The sequence below is a fragment of the Heptranchias perlo genome, chromosome 5 (genome assembly GCF_035084215.1).
Source record: "Heptranchias perlo isolate sHepPer1 chromosome 5, sHepPer1.hap1, whole genome shotgun sequence".
Taxonomy (NCBI): Eukaryota; Metazoa; Chordata; class Chondrichthyes; order Hexanchiformes; family Hexanchidae; genus Heptranchias; species Heptranchias perlo.
Window position 1 is genome coordinate 57,709,715 of NC_090329.1, and position 15,762 is coordinate 57,725,476.

The window sequence follows — 15,762 nt, forward strand, 5'->3', positions numbered from 1 at the left end:
TATTTAAATAACCTGTCTTTCATAAATCTAAATTGTTTTAGACTTATGGACCATGCTCTTGAATTATTTTCTTTATAATGGACTCCCACTACAGATATGGATATAAATATGTTCCCACTATAGATCTCAATCTGACAGATTTATAGTTCCCAAGATTATGCTTCAAACATTTTTACAGATTGGAATAGCAATACTTACTTTCCATTCTTCCAGTGCCACCTATGAACTCAGTGAACAGCAAGAAAACTCCAAAACAGCATTCCTTCTGTTCATTTCTTTAAGTTCTCATGGTTACAGCCCATCGTTTTTTAGTGTTTCACGAATATTGAAGTACCCAAGTTTTTGTTTAAATTCCTCCATTCATCCATCAAATTTCTCCAGTCCTGAAGGTGTTAACTCTTTGTTGGGCTTTGGTTCTACAGGCTTCACTCTCACTCTGAAACTTCTCCCTAGTGGCCATGTGCGAGCATGGAGGGGTGACTAGGTAAAGAGTATGGCAGGCTTCTGAGCATGGAGGGGTGTCACGGCCTAACCTCATCCAATATTTACACATACGCACTTCTAGCTGGACAGAAATTGGGAATAGAGACTATAGCTCGTTTTTCCTCTCTGTAATCGAGGAGCGCTGAGGCCAACTGTAAAACCGTGATTGTCACCCCAGCTGAGATCGGCTAACTTCGTATAGACTGGAGATTGAACCTGAGACCTCCGTCTTCTGTATACACACTTTATAGGCATTTTATTGTTAGCCTCACCTTTCTCCATGAATTTAACACACACGTCCTCTACTTCTATGTTTATGGGAACTCCAGGATGCTTCTTGTGTTCTGGATTACTACATGTGTAGGAAGTGCCTCCAGTTGCTTGAACTCAGGCTCAGGGTTTCTGAGCTTGAGGAGCGGCTTGAGTCACTGCAGGGCTTTTGGGAGGCTGAGAATTTTCCTGGACCGTACGTTCCAGGAGGAGGTCACCCCACAGCCAGAGTGTTCAGGAGGGTAGTAAGTGGGTGGCCATCCAGCAGGGTAGGAAGGGACAGGCTGTGCAGGAATCCTCCAGGAATTTGGTGCAGGAATCCTCCAGGAATTTGGCGCCCTCAAACCGGTTTTCAGTACTGAATACCAGTGAGGCTGACAACGCCTCAGGGGAGTGCAGTCCATGCAAATTCATGGCACGTGGAATGAATGACTGCATAGAAGAGCACAGCGAAGTGCAGACATGCAGTGGTCATAGGGGATTTGATAGTCAGGGGGATAGACAGGCATTTCTGTAACTACCAACGTGAGTCTCGCATGGTGTGTTGCCTCCCTGGTGCCAGGGTATAGGATATCACCAAGAGGGGCAGAACATTTTGAGGGGCAAGGGGACCAGCCGGAAGTCATGGTCCATGTGGGAACCAATGACATAGGTAGGAAAAAAGTTGAGGTCCTGCAGTCAGAGTTTCAGGAGCTAAGGAGGAAGTTAAAAAGCAGGACCTCAAAGGTAATAATCTTTGGATTACTCCAAGTGCCACATGCTAGTGAGTATAGGAGCAGTAAGATAAGACAGGTTAATGCGTGGCTGGAGAAATGGTGCAGGTGGGAGAAGCAGATCTGGGGCAGGAGGGACCTGTACAAGATGGACAGGTTGCACCTTAACAGGGCTGGGACCAATGTCCTTGGTGCTGTGGGAGAGGGCTTAAACTAATTTGGTATGTTTCAGTGGGGGAACATTTGGGAAATAGTGATCACAATATCATTAGGTTTAGAGTAGTTATGAAAAAGGACCAGGATAAATCAAATGTGAAAATACTTAAACTGGAGAAGGGGCTAATTTCAGTGAGTTGAAAATGGTTCTGGCCCAGGTGGATAAGAATCAAAAATTGGCACATAAAACCGTAAATAAGCAATAGGAGGCCTTCAAAGGGGAGATAGTTCGGGTACAGACTAGACACATTCCCACGAGGGAGAAAGCTAGATGACTAAAATTATAGAGATTAAAATTAAACAGAAAAAGGAAGCTTACAATAATTGTCAGGTTCATAATTCAGTAGAGAACCAAGCTGAATACAAAAAGTACAGGGGAGATCGGAAAAGGAAAATAAGTGGAGCAAAGACAGTGTATGAGAATAGATTGGTGGTACCATAAAAGGGAACCCAAAAGTCTTTTATAAACATATAAATAGTAAAAGGAAGCATGGGGCCAATTAGAGACCAAAAAGGAGATCGTCTTGTGGAGGCAGAGGGCATGATTGAGATATGGAATGAATACTTTACATCTGTCTTCACTAAAGAAGAGGTTGCTGCCAATGTCACAGCAAAGGAAGAGATACTAGAGAAATTGGATAGGATAAAAATAGATGAGGAAGTACTTAAACGGTTGGCAGCGCTCAAAGTAGAAAAGTCACCTGGATGGGATACATCCTAGGTTGCTGAGGGAAGTAAGGGTGGAAATTGCAGAGGCTCTGGGCACAATCTTCCAATCCTCCTTAGATATGGGAGTGGTGCCAGAGGACCAGAGGATTGCAAATGTTACACCTGTGTTCAAAGAAGAGGAGAGGTATAAACCCAGCAACCACAGGTCAGTCAGCCTAAGATCAGTGGTGGGTAAACTTTTAGAGACAATAATCCGGGACAAAATTAATTGGCACTTGGAAAAATATGGGTTAATAAATGAAAGCCAGCCCGGATTTATTAAAGGCAAATCTTGGTTGACTAACTTGATTGAGTTCTTTGATGAAGTAACGGAGAGGTTGATGAGGGTAGTGCAGTTGATGTTTTGTATATGGACTCCTAAAAGACTTGTTAGCAAAATTGAAGCCCCTGGGATTAAAGGGGCAGTGACAGAGTGGATACGAAATTGGCTAAGGGGCAGAAAACAGAGGGTAGTGGTAAATAGTTGTTTTTCATACTGGAGGGAAGTGAGCAGTGGTGTCACCTAGGGGTCAGTTCTTTTTGATACATATTAATGACCTGGACTTGGGTATACAGGGCAGAATTTCAAAGTTACAATCATAGAAAGATTACAGCACGGAAGGAGGCCATTCGGCCTATCGAGTCTGTGCCGGCTCTATGCAAGAGCAATCCAGCTAGACCCACTCCCCTGCTCTATCCCCGTAGCTCTGCAATTTTTTTCCTTTCAAGTACTTATCCAGTTCCCTTTGAAAGCCATGATTGAATCTGCCTCCACCACCCCCTCGGGCAGTGCATTCCAGATTCTAACCACTCGCTGTGTAAAAAAGTTTTTCCTCATGTCATCTTTGGTTCTTTTGTCAATCACCTTAAATTTATGTCCTCTGGTTCATGACCCTTCCGCCAATGGGAACAATTTCTCTCTATCTACTCTGTCTCGACCCTTCATGATTTTGAATGCATCTGTCAAATCTCCTCTCAACCATCTCTGTTCCAAGGAGAACAACCCCAGCTTCTCCAGTCTATCCACGTGACTGAAGTCCCTCATCCCTGGAATCATTCTAGTAAATCTTTTCTGCACCCTCCTTAAGGCCTTTACATCTTTCCTAAAGTGCAGGGCCCAGAACTGGACACAATACTTCAGTTGTGGTCGAACCAGTATTTTATAAAGGTTCATCATGACTTCCTTGCTTTTGTACTCTATGCCTCTATTTATAAAGCCCAGGATCCTGTATGCTTTTTTAACCGCTTTCTCTAACCTGCCCTGCCATTTTCAACGATTTGTGCACATATACCCCCAGGTCTTTCTGTTGCTGTGCCCCTTTTAGAATTGTGCCCCTCAAATTTATATTGCCTCGCCTTGTTCTTCCTACCGAAATGCATCACTTTATATTTTTCTGAATCATCTTCATCTGCCACGTTTCCACCCATTTCACCAGCCTGTCTATATCCTCTTGAAGTCTATCACTATCCTCCTCACTTCCAAGTTTTGTATCATCTACAATTTTGGAAATTGTACCCTGTACACCCAAGTCCAAGTCATTAAAATATATCAAGAAAAGCAGTGGTCCTAGTACCAACCCCTGGGGAACACCACTGTACACCTTCCTCCAGTTTGAAAAGCAACCGTTCACCATTATTCTTTGCTTCCTGTTGCTTAGCCAGTTTTGTATCCATGCTGCTACTGTCCCCTTTATTCCATGGGCTTCAATCTTGATGATCAGCCTATTATGCGGCACTTTATCAAACACCTTTTGAAAGTCCATGTACACTACGTCAACCGCATTGGCCTCATCTACCCTCTCTGTTACCTTATCAAAAAACTCTATCAAGTTAGTTAAACACGATTTGCCTTTAACAAATCCGTGCTGGCTTTCCTTAATCAATCTACACTTGTCCAAGTGACTGCTAATTCTGTCCCAGATTATCGTTTCTAAAAGTTTCCCCACCACCGAGGTTAAACTGACTGGCCTGTAGTTGCTGGGTTTATCTTTACACTCTTTTTGGACAAAGGTGTAACATTTGCAATTCTCCAGTCCTCTGGCACCACCCCGTATCTAAAGATGTTTGTAAGATTATAGCCAGTACCTCTGCAATTTCCACCCTTACTTCCCTCCGCAACCTAGGATGTATCCCATCCGGACCAGGTGACTTATCTACTTTAAGTACAGCCAGCCTTTCTAGTACCTCTTCTTAATCAATTTTTTGCCCATCCAGTATCTCAACTACATCTTCCTTTACTGAGACTTTGGCAGCATCTTCTCCCTTGGATATAGACCTCATTACAGCCTTGGTCCAAACATGGACAAAAGAGCTGAATTCCAGAGGTGAGGTGAGAGTGACTGCCCTTGACATCAAGGCAGCATTTGACCGAGTGTGGCACCAAAGAGCCCTAGTAAAATTGAAATCAATGGGAATTAGGGGGAAAACTCTCCAGTGGCTGGAGTCATACCTAGCACAAAGGAAGATGGTAGTGGTTGTTGGAGGCCAATCATCTCAGCCCCAGGACATTGCTGCAGGAGTTCCTCAGGGCAGTGTCCTAGGCCCAACCATCTTCAGCTGCTTCATCAATGACCTTCCCTCCATCATAAGGTCAGAAATGGGGATGTTGGCTGATGACTGCACAGTGTTCAGTTCCATTCGCAACCCCTCAGATAATGAAGCAGTCCATGCCCGCATGCAGCAAGACCGGAACAACATCCAGGATTGGGCTGATAAGTGGAAAGTAACATTCGCGCCAGCCAAATGCAAGGCAATGACCGTTTCCAACAAGAGAGAGTCTAACCATCTCCCTTGGACATTCAACGGCATTATCATCACCGAATCCTTCACCTTCAACATCCTGGGGGTCACCATGACCAGAAACTTAACTGGACCAGCCATATAAATAGTGTGGCGACAAGAGCAGGTTAGAGGCTGGGTATTCTGAGGCGAATGACTCACCTCCTGACTCCACAAAGCCTTTCCACCATCTACAAGGCACAAGTCAGGAGTGTGATGGAATACTCTCCACTTGCCTGGATGAGTGCAGCTCCAACAACACTCAAGAAGCTCAACACCATCCAGGACAAAGCAGCCCACTTGATTGGCACCCCATCCACCACCCTAAACATTCACTCCCTTCACCACCAGTGCACCGTGGCTGCAGTGTGTGTACCATCCACCGGATGCACTGCAGCAACTCGTCAAGACTTCTTCAATAGCACCTCCCAAACCCGCAACCTCTACCACCTAGAAGGACAAGAGCAGCAGGCACATGGGAACAACACCACCTGCACGTTCCCCTCCAAGTCACACACCATCCCGACTTGGAAATATATCGCCGTTCCTTCATCGTCACTGGGCCAAAATCCTGGAACTCCCTTCCTAACAGCACTGTGGGAGAACCTTCACCACAGGGACTGCAGCGGTTCAAGAAGGCGGCTCACCACCACCTTGTCAAGGGCAATTAAGGATGGGCAATAAATGCTGGCCTTGCCAGCAACGCCTACATCACATGAACGAATTTTAAAAAAAGACAGGTGCAAAGTACTCATTTAGTAACTCGGCCATGCCCTCTCCCTCCATGAGATCTCCTTTTTGGTCCCTGATTAGCCCCACCCCTCCTCTTACCACCCGTTTACTGTTTACATGCCTATAGAAGTTTGCAGATAACACGAAACTAGGAAATGTAGTAAACAGCAAGGAAGACATAGACAGACTGGTGAAATGGGCAGACTCATGGCATATCAAATTTAACGCAGAGAAATGTGAAGTGATTCATTTTGGCAGGAAGAATGAGGAGTGGCAATATAAACTAAATGGTACAATTTTAAAGGAGGTGCAGGAACACAGAAACCTGGGAGTGTATGTACACAAGTCTTTGAAGGTGGCAGGACATGTTGTTAAAAAGGCATACGGGATCCTTGGCTTTGTAAATAAAGGCATGGAGTACAAAAGCAAGAAAATTATGCGAAACATTTATATAAAACACCCAGCTACAGTATTGTGCCCAATTCTGGGCACCACACTTTAGATAGGATATGAAGGCCTTAGAGAGGGCGCAGAGCAGATTTACTAGAATGGTACCAGAGATGAAAGAATTCACGTGGAGAGCCTGGAGAAACTGGGATTGTTCTCCTTAAAACAGAGGCGGGGTTAAGAGGAGATTTGATAGAGGCATTCAAAATCATGAAGGGTTTTGATACAGTAAATAAGGAGAAACTATTTCCAGTGGCAGAATGGTTGGTAACCATAGGACACAGATTTAAGGTAATTGGCAAAGGAACTAGAAGCGACATGAGGAAAAAACTTTTCCGCAGCGAGTTATAATGATCTGGAATGCACTGCCTGAAAGGGTAGTGGAAGCAGATTCAGTGATAACTTTGAAAAGGGAATTGCATAAATACTTGAGGGAAAAGAATTTACAGGGCTATGGAGAAAGAGCAGGGGAGTGGGACTAATTGGACAGTTCTTTCAAAGAGCCGGCCAGGCATGATGGGCTGAATGGCCTCCTTCTGTGCTATATCATTCTATGATTCCATGATTCTAAATAGTTCCTGTTACTGAATTTTCTCTATAAATTTAGTTATAAAAATGATCATTTTATGCATAAAACTGATATTTTCTATATTGAAAGATCTCATGTGTCGGGCACCCCATTTGTTCTTTGAAACTTTGCCTACTACAGATATATGCAAAAATCCCTTCTTTTCTCTTAATGCTTTTTTCCTTTTATGTACCCATATTTTTTCTTTTACTTTTCATATATATTCCCAACCTTCCTCCTTCCCAATTTACCTAATACAGTTTTGTTTTTCCTTTATGCTTATTTTGTCTTCCTTATTTATGCTTTTATATTAATTTTCTATTGAGTTATGAGGTATATTTGACTTGTATCCACTCCACTGTACACTTAGAAATTTCCCACTTTTCTTTCTTTTTTATCTGCAGTATTCAGTTCCAATTAATTATCCCCACGTCGTCCTTCGTGGCCTAAACATCACCTCTCCTGAAATCTGGTACATCACTTTGATTATTTCTAGCTGATACTCATGTCAAAACTATTAAATTGAATAATATTCTGATTACTGGTACTCAACTGGTACTCCCTGAGCTCTAAATTTTTCACCATCTCAGCATCGCTACCAAATATTAAATCAATTATGGTCTTATTTCTGGTCCCTTGTTCAACACACTGAATCAAGAAACAGTGCTGCATTAGTTCTGTGAACTTATCTCCCATTTTATAACATCACCGTCCATGCTACATTTTAATTAAGTGTAATTTAAATCATCCATATTTTTTACCCTCACTGTCCCTAATGCATTCCTCATTTGTTCAGATAATTTCATAACAGTTTCTTATTTTTGACCTGGTGGCATTCCCAGATATTAATTCCTTCCCAATTGTATCAGGAGTTTCCACCCAAACTAATTCAACCTTCATACATCTGAGGTTAAACCAAGTCTTGCAAGAAATTTAAGGTTCTCACTTATTGAAAATGGAATTGTATGGTCTGAGTAGAAGGATTTTCTCCCTGTTCTTACAACTGTCTAATTCTGTGCATCTTTGGACAGTCAGTCGTACAGTGAAAAAAATCTGTTGTAATTGCTCATTTAAAACCGGTTGATTCGAATATTTTAAAGAGTGTAATGTAATTATAGTTTTCAATATCCTTTGTTTCAGGCTGCATGTATCCCAGTATTACTGAGTAATGGATGGGAGCTGCCATTTTCAGAGATCATTGATTGGAGTAAAGCAGCAATTATTGGGGATGAGAGGCTCCTTCTACAGGTAAAATGTTCACAAGAAATCAATGGTTGTATTACCTGTAAATGTATTGAATGATCCCACAAAAGAACTATTAATGGAGTCTTATGTGGAATGTAGGAAACACTTGATAATCGTTCTTGAAAAATTCAAAAACAAGTGGAAAATATGCATCTTAACCAAGATTCAACTACCCCTAAACCAAAATTGGATGTAGATCATAAAATAAATCCATACATATCTAGAATGAGATTTCGTTATATGATTCCCTCCAGTCTTCTCTGAATTATTTTCTGGTAAACTTGCAGTAATGACTGTGCAAAGGAATCAAATAATTTGCTTATAGTTACAAATGGGAGCTTAATTCCTGAAAAATTAATGAAAATCTTTACTAGTTCAGCATTGATTTAAACTAGAAACATGAAAGAGGTCATTTCACCCGAACAAGCCGGGCGGGAAACGGGCAGGTTTGGGTCAGCCGCTATTTTACACCCTGCTCAATTTTACTCTCCATTGAAGTCAAGGAGAGTAAAATGGGTGGCTGACCCGAATCCGCCCGACAGGTTAGGTTAAGATTACCCCTAGTGAATTTAGGCAATCCAGAATAAATAAGTAACATCTCTGATAGTTGAGTTTGATTTATTCTAAATGCTATTAATGTGGTTTTTGTGCCAGGATAGATATCGACTGTCTCCACAGCTGAATTTGCAATGGTAAAAAGACATAGGTGCTGCCAGCCCATGTGCCTCCTGTTCTCCTTAACAATAATTTTAACAGAAATCACATTCCTCCTTCTCGCCATAGTGAAATAAAATTGTAAAAAATATATAAGCAACACATACACACATGGACCTCAGCTGTAAGTGTAAATGGCCTATGATACCTTTTAATGAACATCTTTCAGCACCAGACCAAGATCCTGCAGCTCTCCCCCAAATCAGGAAAAAAATGGCAGGACTCTCCCAAAACCAACGAGAATTGTAACTTTTCAAGTTACACATTTAATTATATACGAACAGCCCTCCTGTTGTGCTGCTCATGTTAAGTCACAAGATTTTTTTTTATTTGTTCATGGGATGTGGGCGTCACTGGCAAGGCCAGCATTTATTGCCCATCTCTAATTGCCCTTGAGAAGCTGGTGGTGAGTCGCCTTCTTGAACCGCTGCAGTTCGTGTAGTGAAGGTTCTCCCACAGTGCTGTTTTATAAGGAAAGGAACATTATACCGTGTAATTCAGAGTGTACTATTCTACATAAATAAGAAACCATACAAAAATTCACCCCCAATGTATAATTCTGTTGCTCACGTGTAGGTGTGTGTTCTTTTAACGCAAGAAGTCTCATTGCTAAGTAAACACTCAAACGTTCATTCAAAAGTTAATTGCTATTTAGGTTAAGAAACAGAACTTTGTTTATGCAAAGATTGATTAAGAACTTGCAGATATTACAGCTGCGATATTTTCTATTCCTTATTACTTTTTGTTAAGTGACACATGTGTAATGTCTGAAGTATATTAGACAAGAAATGTGTGCTTATGTCAATTTTGTTATATCTCTATTATATATTAAAATCAGAATGAGTTGCAACTTATCATTTGAAAATACATTGAGAAGTCTGAGGGGGCTTTACAGGGTAGATGCTGAGAGATTGTTTCTCCTGGCTGGAGAATCTAGAACTAGGGGGCATAGTCTCAGGATAAGGGGTCGGCCATTTAAGACTGAAATAAGGAGGAATTCTTCACTCAGAGGGTTGTGAATCTTTGGAATTCTCTACCCCAGAGGGCTGTGGATGTTCATTGAGAATATTCAAGGCTGAGATAGATAGATTTTTGGACTCTAGGGGAATCAAGAGATATGGGGAATGGGCGGGAAAGTGGAGTTGAGGTCGAAGATCAGCCATGATCTTATTGAATGGTGGAACAGGCTCGAGGGGCCATTTGGCCTACTCCTGCTCCTCACTCTTATGTTGTTATGTCCTGTGTCAATGGGAAAATGCATAATAAGTGTCAACATTTACCTGCAGTACCAGTTATGCCTGTAGGTGGCACTGTGATAGGGGTTTTCAATGTTAAATATCATGTAACATTAGCTGTTAAAACATTGGGCCGGGTTTTGCTGTGAGACTTGTACTTGCCCATAGATTGTGAGCTTTTGCATGGCATGTTCCTCTAAATTAGAGAGCCAATAAGTGCAGCGCCCTCTACAGGGCTTCTAGGATCTGTGTGAACAGGGCAAACAACTGTGTATCTCCTTAACCAACCAGAATGAAGTATCGTTAATGAGCAGCACAAAGTCTGAACCGGCAAGTGTAAGTTAGAATGGTGAATTCAATGTCAAATCAGGTACAGAAAGTGAAATAAAGAGAGAGGATAAGAAATACTGGACTAAGAGACAAAGTTAAAGGAGACAGAAAGAAAAAGTAAGAATTTAAAAAAAAATGTTTAACAATAATTAAAAGCTTAAGGAATTGGACTCCATGCTTGTAAAAGTTAATTTTCAGTGTCAGAGAGGTTATTTGGGAGTAATAAAGACTTTACTACGCCATTAAAATGGTACTTAGACTTGAAATGACTTGACTTAAATTTTGTTGGTGAGTTTTGTCCGTATCTGCAACGTCAGTACAGGAACTTCACGCCGTTCAATACATTTAAACGGGGAGCCAGCCGGCGTCTGGTACAGCAGCTTTCGGATTTCCACATTTATCTGCACATGTGCAGTTGCCGGAAGTTGCTGTCTGATTTACACATGAATAACAGTGAGCGCTGTTAGCCTTACCGTTATTTTTACAGCAAAATCCAACCCAATACCTGTTAAAAAATAGTGAGAATTAATGGTGAGAAAAACAGGTTGATTCTGCATGCAATTGCAGGCTCTGGCCACCAAGTATGACTGCTCTCACAGCGCAGCCGTTTTGGTATAGATAAGTAAAGTCGGTCAGAAATTAGGTTTAAAACTGAATGGTAATTTTTTATTTTAAATTGATGCCCCCATATAGCTCTCCCGGACCACCCACTACCTAACTATTTTCCATCACAGCAAACACCGAAACATTTCTTCAGTCCACTCTACCTGCTTTCTTCACTAGCCTACCCTGCTTGCACCCACGCTTGCCAAGGTAAACATCCAGCCCCTGCACCCCACTGGGATGCACGGTCCCTACAGCCCCATGGGCTACTTGCCTTCCCAGCTACCCAGCATTCCCGCCCTACTGCCATACTCTCCCTAATTATGGGCCTCGTGCATCCTCCTCCCTGCCGCCCGCCAACTTGCTCCGCAGCTCCTTCCACCTTTTGATTAAACATCCCTACTCCCCCACTGAGCAACATCCTGGACTTTGTCTTTCCCCTCTGACACTGAGCATCACTTTGACCTTTCACTTCCCACTAGCTCCCTCAACCCATCCATCCGTACTGAACAGCATTTAGCCCTCCCCCATTATGCCCCCACCACTGAGCACATATCACTCTTGACTTCATCCCGAAAAATACATATTTGCCGCACTCACTCACACCCCCATGCATAAACACTGTGGCCTGACCTCCTCCCTGAGCTTTCTGAATAATTTTCATTCATTATGTTTTCTCAGTAACTGAAATTTCTAATGTCCAAATTAAGAGTTTAAACAAAATAAAAATTTCAAAAAAATACCTATTTCACTATAATTTACCTTTATCCATTGAGTTGTCTTTTTCAATTTTTAATGCCTTCATTAAATAACAAGAACAACTTACATTTATATAATGCCTTTAATGTAGTAAAACATTCCAAGGCACGATTTTCAAACAAAATTTGATACCAAGCCACATAAGGAGATATTAGGACAGGTGACCAAAAGCTTGGTCAAAGAGGTAGGTTTTAAGGAGCGTCTTAAAGGAGGAGAGAGAGGTAGAGAGGCAGAGAGGTTTAGGGAGGGAATTCCAGAACCTAGGTGGAGCGATTAAAATCGATTGCGCAAGAGGCAAGAATTGGAGGAGCACAGAGATCTCGGAGGGTTGTAGGGCTGGAGGAGGTTGCAGAGATAGGGAGGGGTGAGGCCATGGAGGGATTTGAACACAAGAATAAGAATTTTAAAAATCGAGGCGTTCCTGGACCGGGAGCTAATGTAGGTCGGCGAACACAGGGGTGATGGGTGAACAGGACTTGGTGCAAGTTAGGATATGGACAGCAGAGTTTTGAACGAGTTCAAGTTTATGGAGGGTGGAAGATGGGAGGCCAGCCAGCAGAGCATTGAAATAGTCAAGTCTAGAGGTAACAAAGGCATGGATGAGGGTTTCAGCAGTAGATGAGCTGAGGCGGGGTGGAGACGGGCGATGTGATGGAGGTGGAAGTCGGTGATGGAGCAAATATGTGGTCAGAAACTCATCTCAGGGTCAAATAGGACACCAAGGTTACAAACAGTCTGGTTCAGCCTTAGACAGTGGCCAGTGAGAGGGATGGAGTCGGTGGCTAGGGAATGGAGTTTGTGGTGGGGACCAAAGACAATGGCTTCGGTCTTCCCAATATTTAGTTGGAGGAAATTTTTGTTTGTCCAGTATTGGATGTCGGACAAGCAGTGTGACAAATCGGAGACAGTGGACGGGTCAAGAGAGATATCACTTGTCAGGGATTTGCCGAACATGCTCTGGATCCCACTGAGGGTTCGGGATGCGTTAACTTCTGACTTAGGGTGGGGTCAAACCGAGGACTCCCTTACGATGATGGGCATGTTTGAAGTGGGCGGAAAGCTCTGCCTTCCAAAGTTCAGCCAAACCCCAGATTTCCTCCACAGTGGTCCCAGGTTAAAGAACCCCCTCCAAGCTGCCAAACTCCAGCCGCTCCAGTATAAATTCTGTCAGGCTCCAGGAACCCCCCACACCCCAGTTCTGCCAACACCCAGGATCATCCCCCACTGTTAGCAAAGCCCAAGACTGCCTCCAAATGCAGCTAAACCCCATCCCTAGTACTGCTAGATAACAGGGACTCCACCAGAATGGCTGCAAAGTAGGCCAGGAACCAGATTTTCCAGAGAAAACAATGTGCTGCAGTTTCCATAATGGCTTTATGGAAGTGGGGCCTCCGCCCACTTCAAACATGCCCAGTGTCAAACATGCCCGACATCATTATTTTAAGGCCTGGACTATTTTAACTCCTAGGCCTCATTCTCATCCCACCAGCCAGCTGCCTGCCCAAAACAGGTAGAAGGAGGCAGCTCGCGGGTTTTGGACAGGACAAAATCGCAGAGCCTGCAGGCTGCCTGCCAGCACCAAGGTTAGTCATAGTGGGTGGTGGGTTCGGCACCATTTCATGGATGGGAAAGGAGGGGAACCCAACGCAGCAGAGGTTCAGATTTTCCTCGTGGGACCTGGAGGAACACTCCCCCTCCTCTTGGCCCCACTAAGGAAAGCTTTTGACTCACCTTGGAGGACTTCCCCCTCTTCCCCCTCAGGTTTTACTGAGCGTGTGCCGCAGCAGTCACCCCACTCAGTTGGCTGTTAAAAAGCTATCGGAGTCCTAATTACATCATAGACCCCTGATTTGCATGTATTAATGAGGCTCCAGGCTAAGTCAGGCAGGTGCATTGACAACCTTAAAAAAAAGGGCCCAGTTAATATGGTGGTGGGCAGGAATCGAGTGCGAACATGGCAGTAGGCCTTTGTCCGGCTATTTCAGTTGCACGTCTGCCCCATTTCCATTGAGCAGCGTGCAATACAAGGCCCCTCAGAGAATCAAGACTAAGTGTAGCCTTCAGGTGAAGCAGAGTTAGAGGGTGGGGAGTACTTGGACCAAGGTGCACAATTGTAATTCAGCCCCTATGAAAAAGTCATACAGTTTGTCCTTATTTTTCATTACCATTATAAAAACATAATTTGATTTGTTCAGTCACTGTAAACACACACATATTTATTTAAAGCAAGCCAGTAGAGAGTGAGTTTAAGGTTATAACCTGGTCGCAGGGTAATGAAGTTTACAACTTGCTCGAGTTTAGCTTTCACAATTTCTGACAACAGCTGAGGCCTTCAATTCAACTACAGCCTTGTAACTCTCCAAAGTATCTTTTATTATTATTTAAATATTCTGAAGATTCTAATTTTAAGAGGTAATTTATTCTTTGGCAAGGAGGTTTTCTCATACAATTTCCTCACTGATGTTAATTTTTCTTAGAGAAAAACATCACAGCCACCTGTTCGCTGCTGACATGTTCAGAATTTGTCATCAAATTGTGAAACTTTTTAGCACTAAATGGATGGCTGAGTTCTTGTTAACAAAATAAAGTTTATGCATAATAGCTTGTAAAAGAAGTAATTTGGGCTGATGATGTAAGTTCCTTGATGGTGCACAATTACAGATCATAAACAAGAACGTCTGACTTGCCATCAAGATGTAGGAATGTAACTTGATCTAATGTATATTAAAGGGCATCCTCACACCCTGAAGTCAACAGCACTACAGATCTAAATTTGAGAAAATGGTATGCCCAGATACATTAATAGAGCTCCATTGGATAACAATAACAGAAAATGCTGGAAGCACTCGGCAGCTCAGCCTGTATTTGTGGAGAGAACAGGTGGGTTAATATTTCAGGTCCCCTTTGTCAGAACTGGAAATTACAGATGAACAACATTTAAAAAGGAACAGAGAAAACACATACACACACACACATACACATGGAAAAAAAATGGAACTTCAGCCATTTAACCATTACCTGTTGGCCACTTAATCCATTTTCAGGTCATTCTATTTCTTCTCTTGTGTGTGTGTGTGTGTGTGTGTGTGTGTGTGGCATTTGGATCCATTTCTTGGATGTTTCAATGCAGCAGTCTACAACCTGAATTTCATTTTCTGACTGGTATGCTGCTTTTCAGCGTGTAAATCTATAACTAAAGCTATTCTCTGCAGCCCTACTTCCCATTATAGAAATAACGCACATTCACTTGCAAGCTTCCATCATTGCAGGTTATGTGCAGATTCTGATCATGTCAACACACTTCTGGAAACCTACTGACCGCCTGCAGCTATTCATTGGTTGGATTCTTTTTTAACTATTATTTTTTGCTCATTCACTGTTGTTCATAATAGTATTCGTACAATCCTATACCATTTTAGCTTGACAGTCTAGCACCGAAATCCAGCAATCTTGTTGAATAGTATGGAATTTAAATGTGTAGATACCCGATTGAATGAGTTGTTGGGCTAATATGTTGCTGTCTAAGAGTGCGCCAGACCTTACAAGCAGATGGGTGGTAACTATTATTCCAATCTTCTTGCCACTGTAAATGAGAGTATTTTAAATTCAGAAACCTAGGTGAAGGGCCACCATTCATAGTTCAGTGCACCACATGATTTGAAAAGAATATGATAGATTAGTTAAATCAATATGAAGTGATTAGAATTTTAAAAACTTGTGGAATGTGGAAGGAAGGGAGGGATGGGGGAGGCGAGGAGTTACTAATGTTTGAGCCTGTTTGCATAAGAATATAAGAAATAGGAGCAGGAGTTGGCCATATAGCCCCTCGAGCCTGCTCCACCATTCAATAAGATCTTAGCTGATCTTCTCCCTCAACTCCATTTTCCCGCCCGACCCCAATATCCCTTGATTCCTTTTGTGTCCAAAAATCTATCGATCTCAGTCTTGAATATACTGAATG

The 15,762-nt window shown here is 42.5% G+C and overlaps 1 protein-coding gene across 1 annotated transcript in view; it reads left to right on the top strand.

Annotated features, from left to right (window-relative positions):
* LOC137321776 (exostosin-1-like) overlaps window positions 1-15,762 on the top strand; it is a 560,359-nt gene that overhangs the window by 411,767 nt on the left and 132,830 nt on the right. The window contains exon 4 of the mRNA XM_067984436.1: window positions 8,056-8,163. Within this exon, the coding sequence (XP_067840537.1) occupies window positions 8,056-8,163 (108 nt within the window). The remainder of the gene's footprint in view (window positions 1-8,055; window positions 8,164-15,762) is intronic.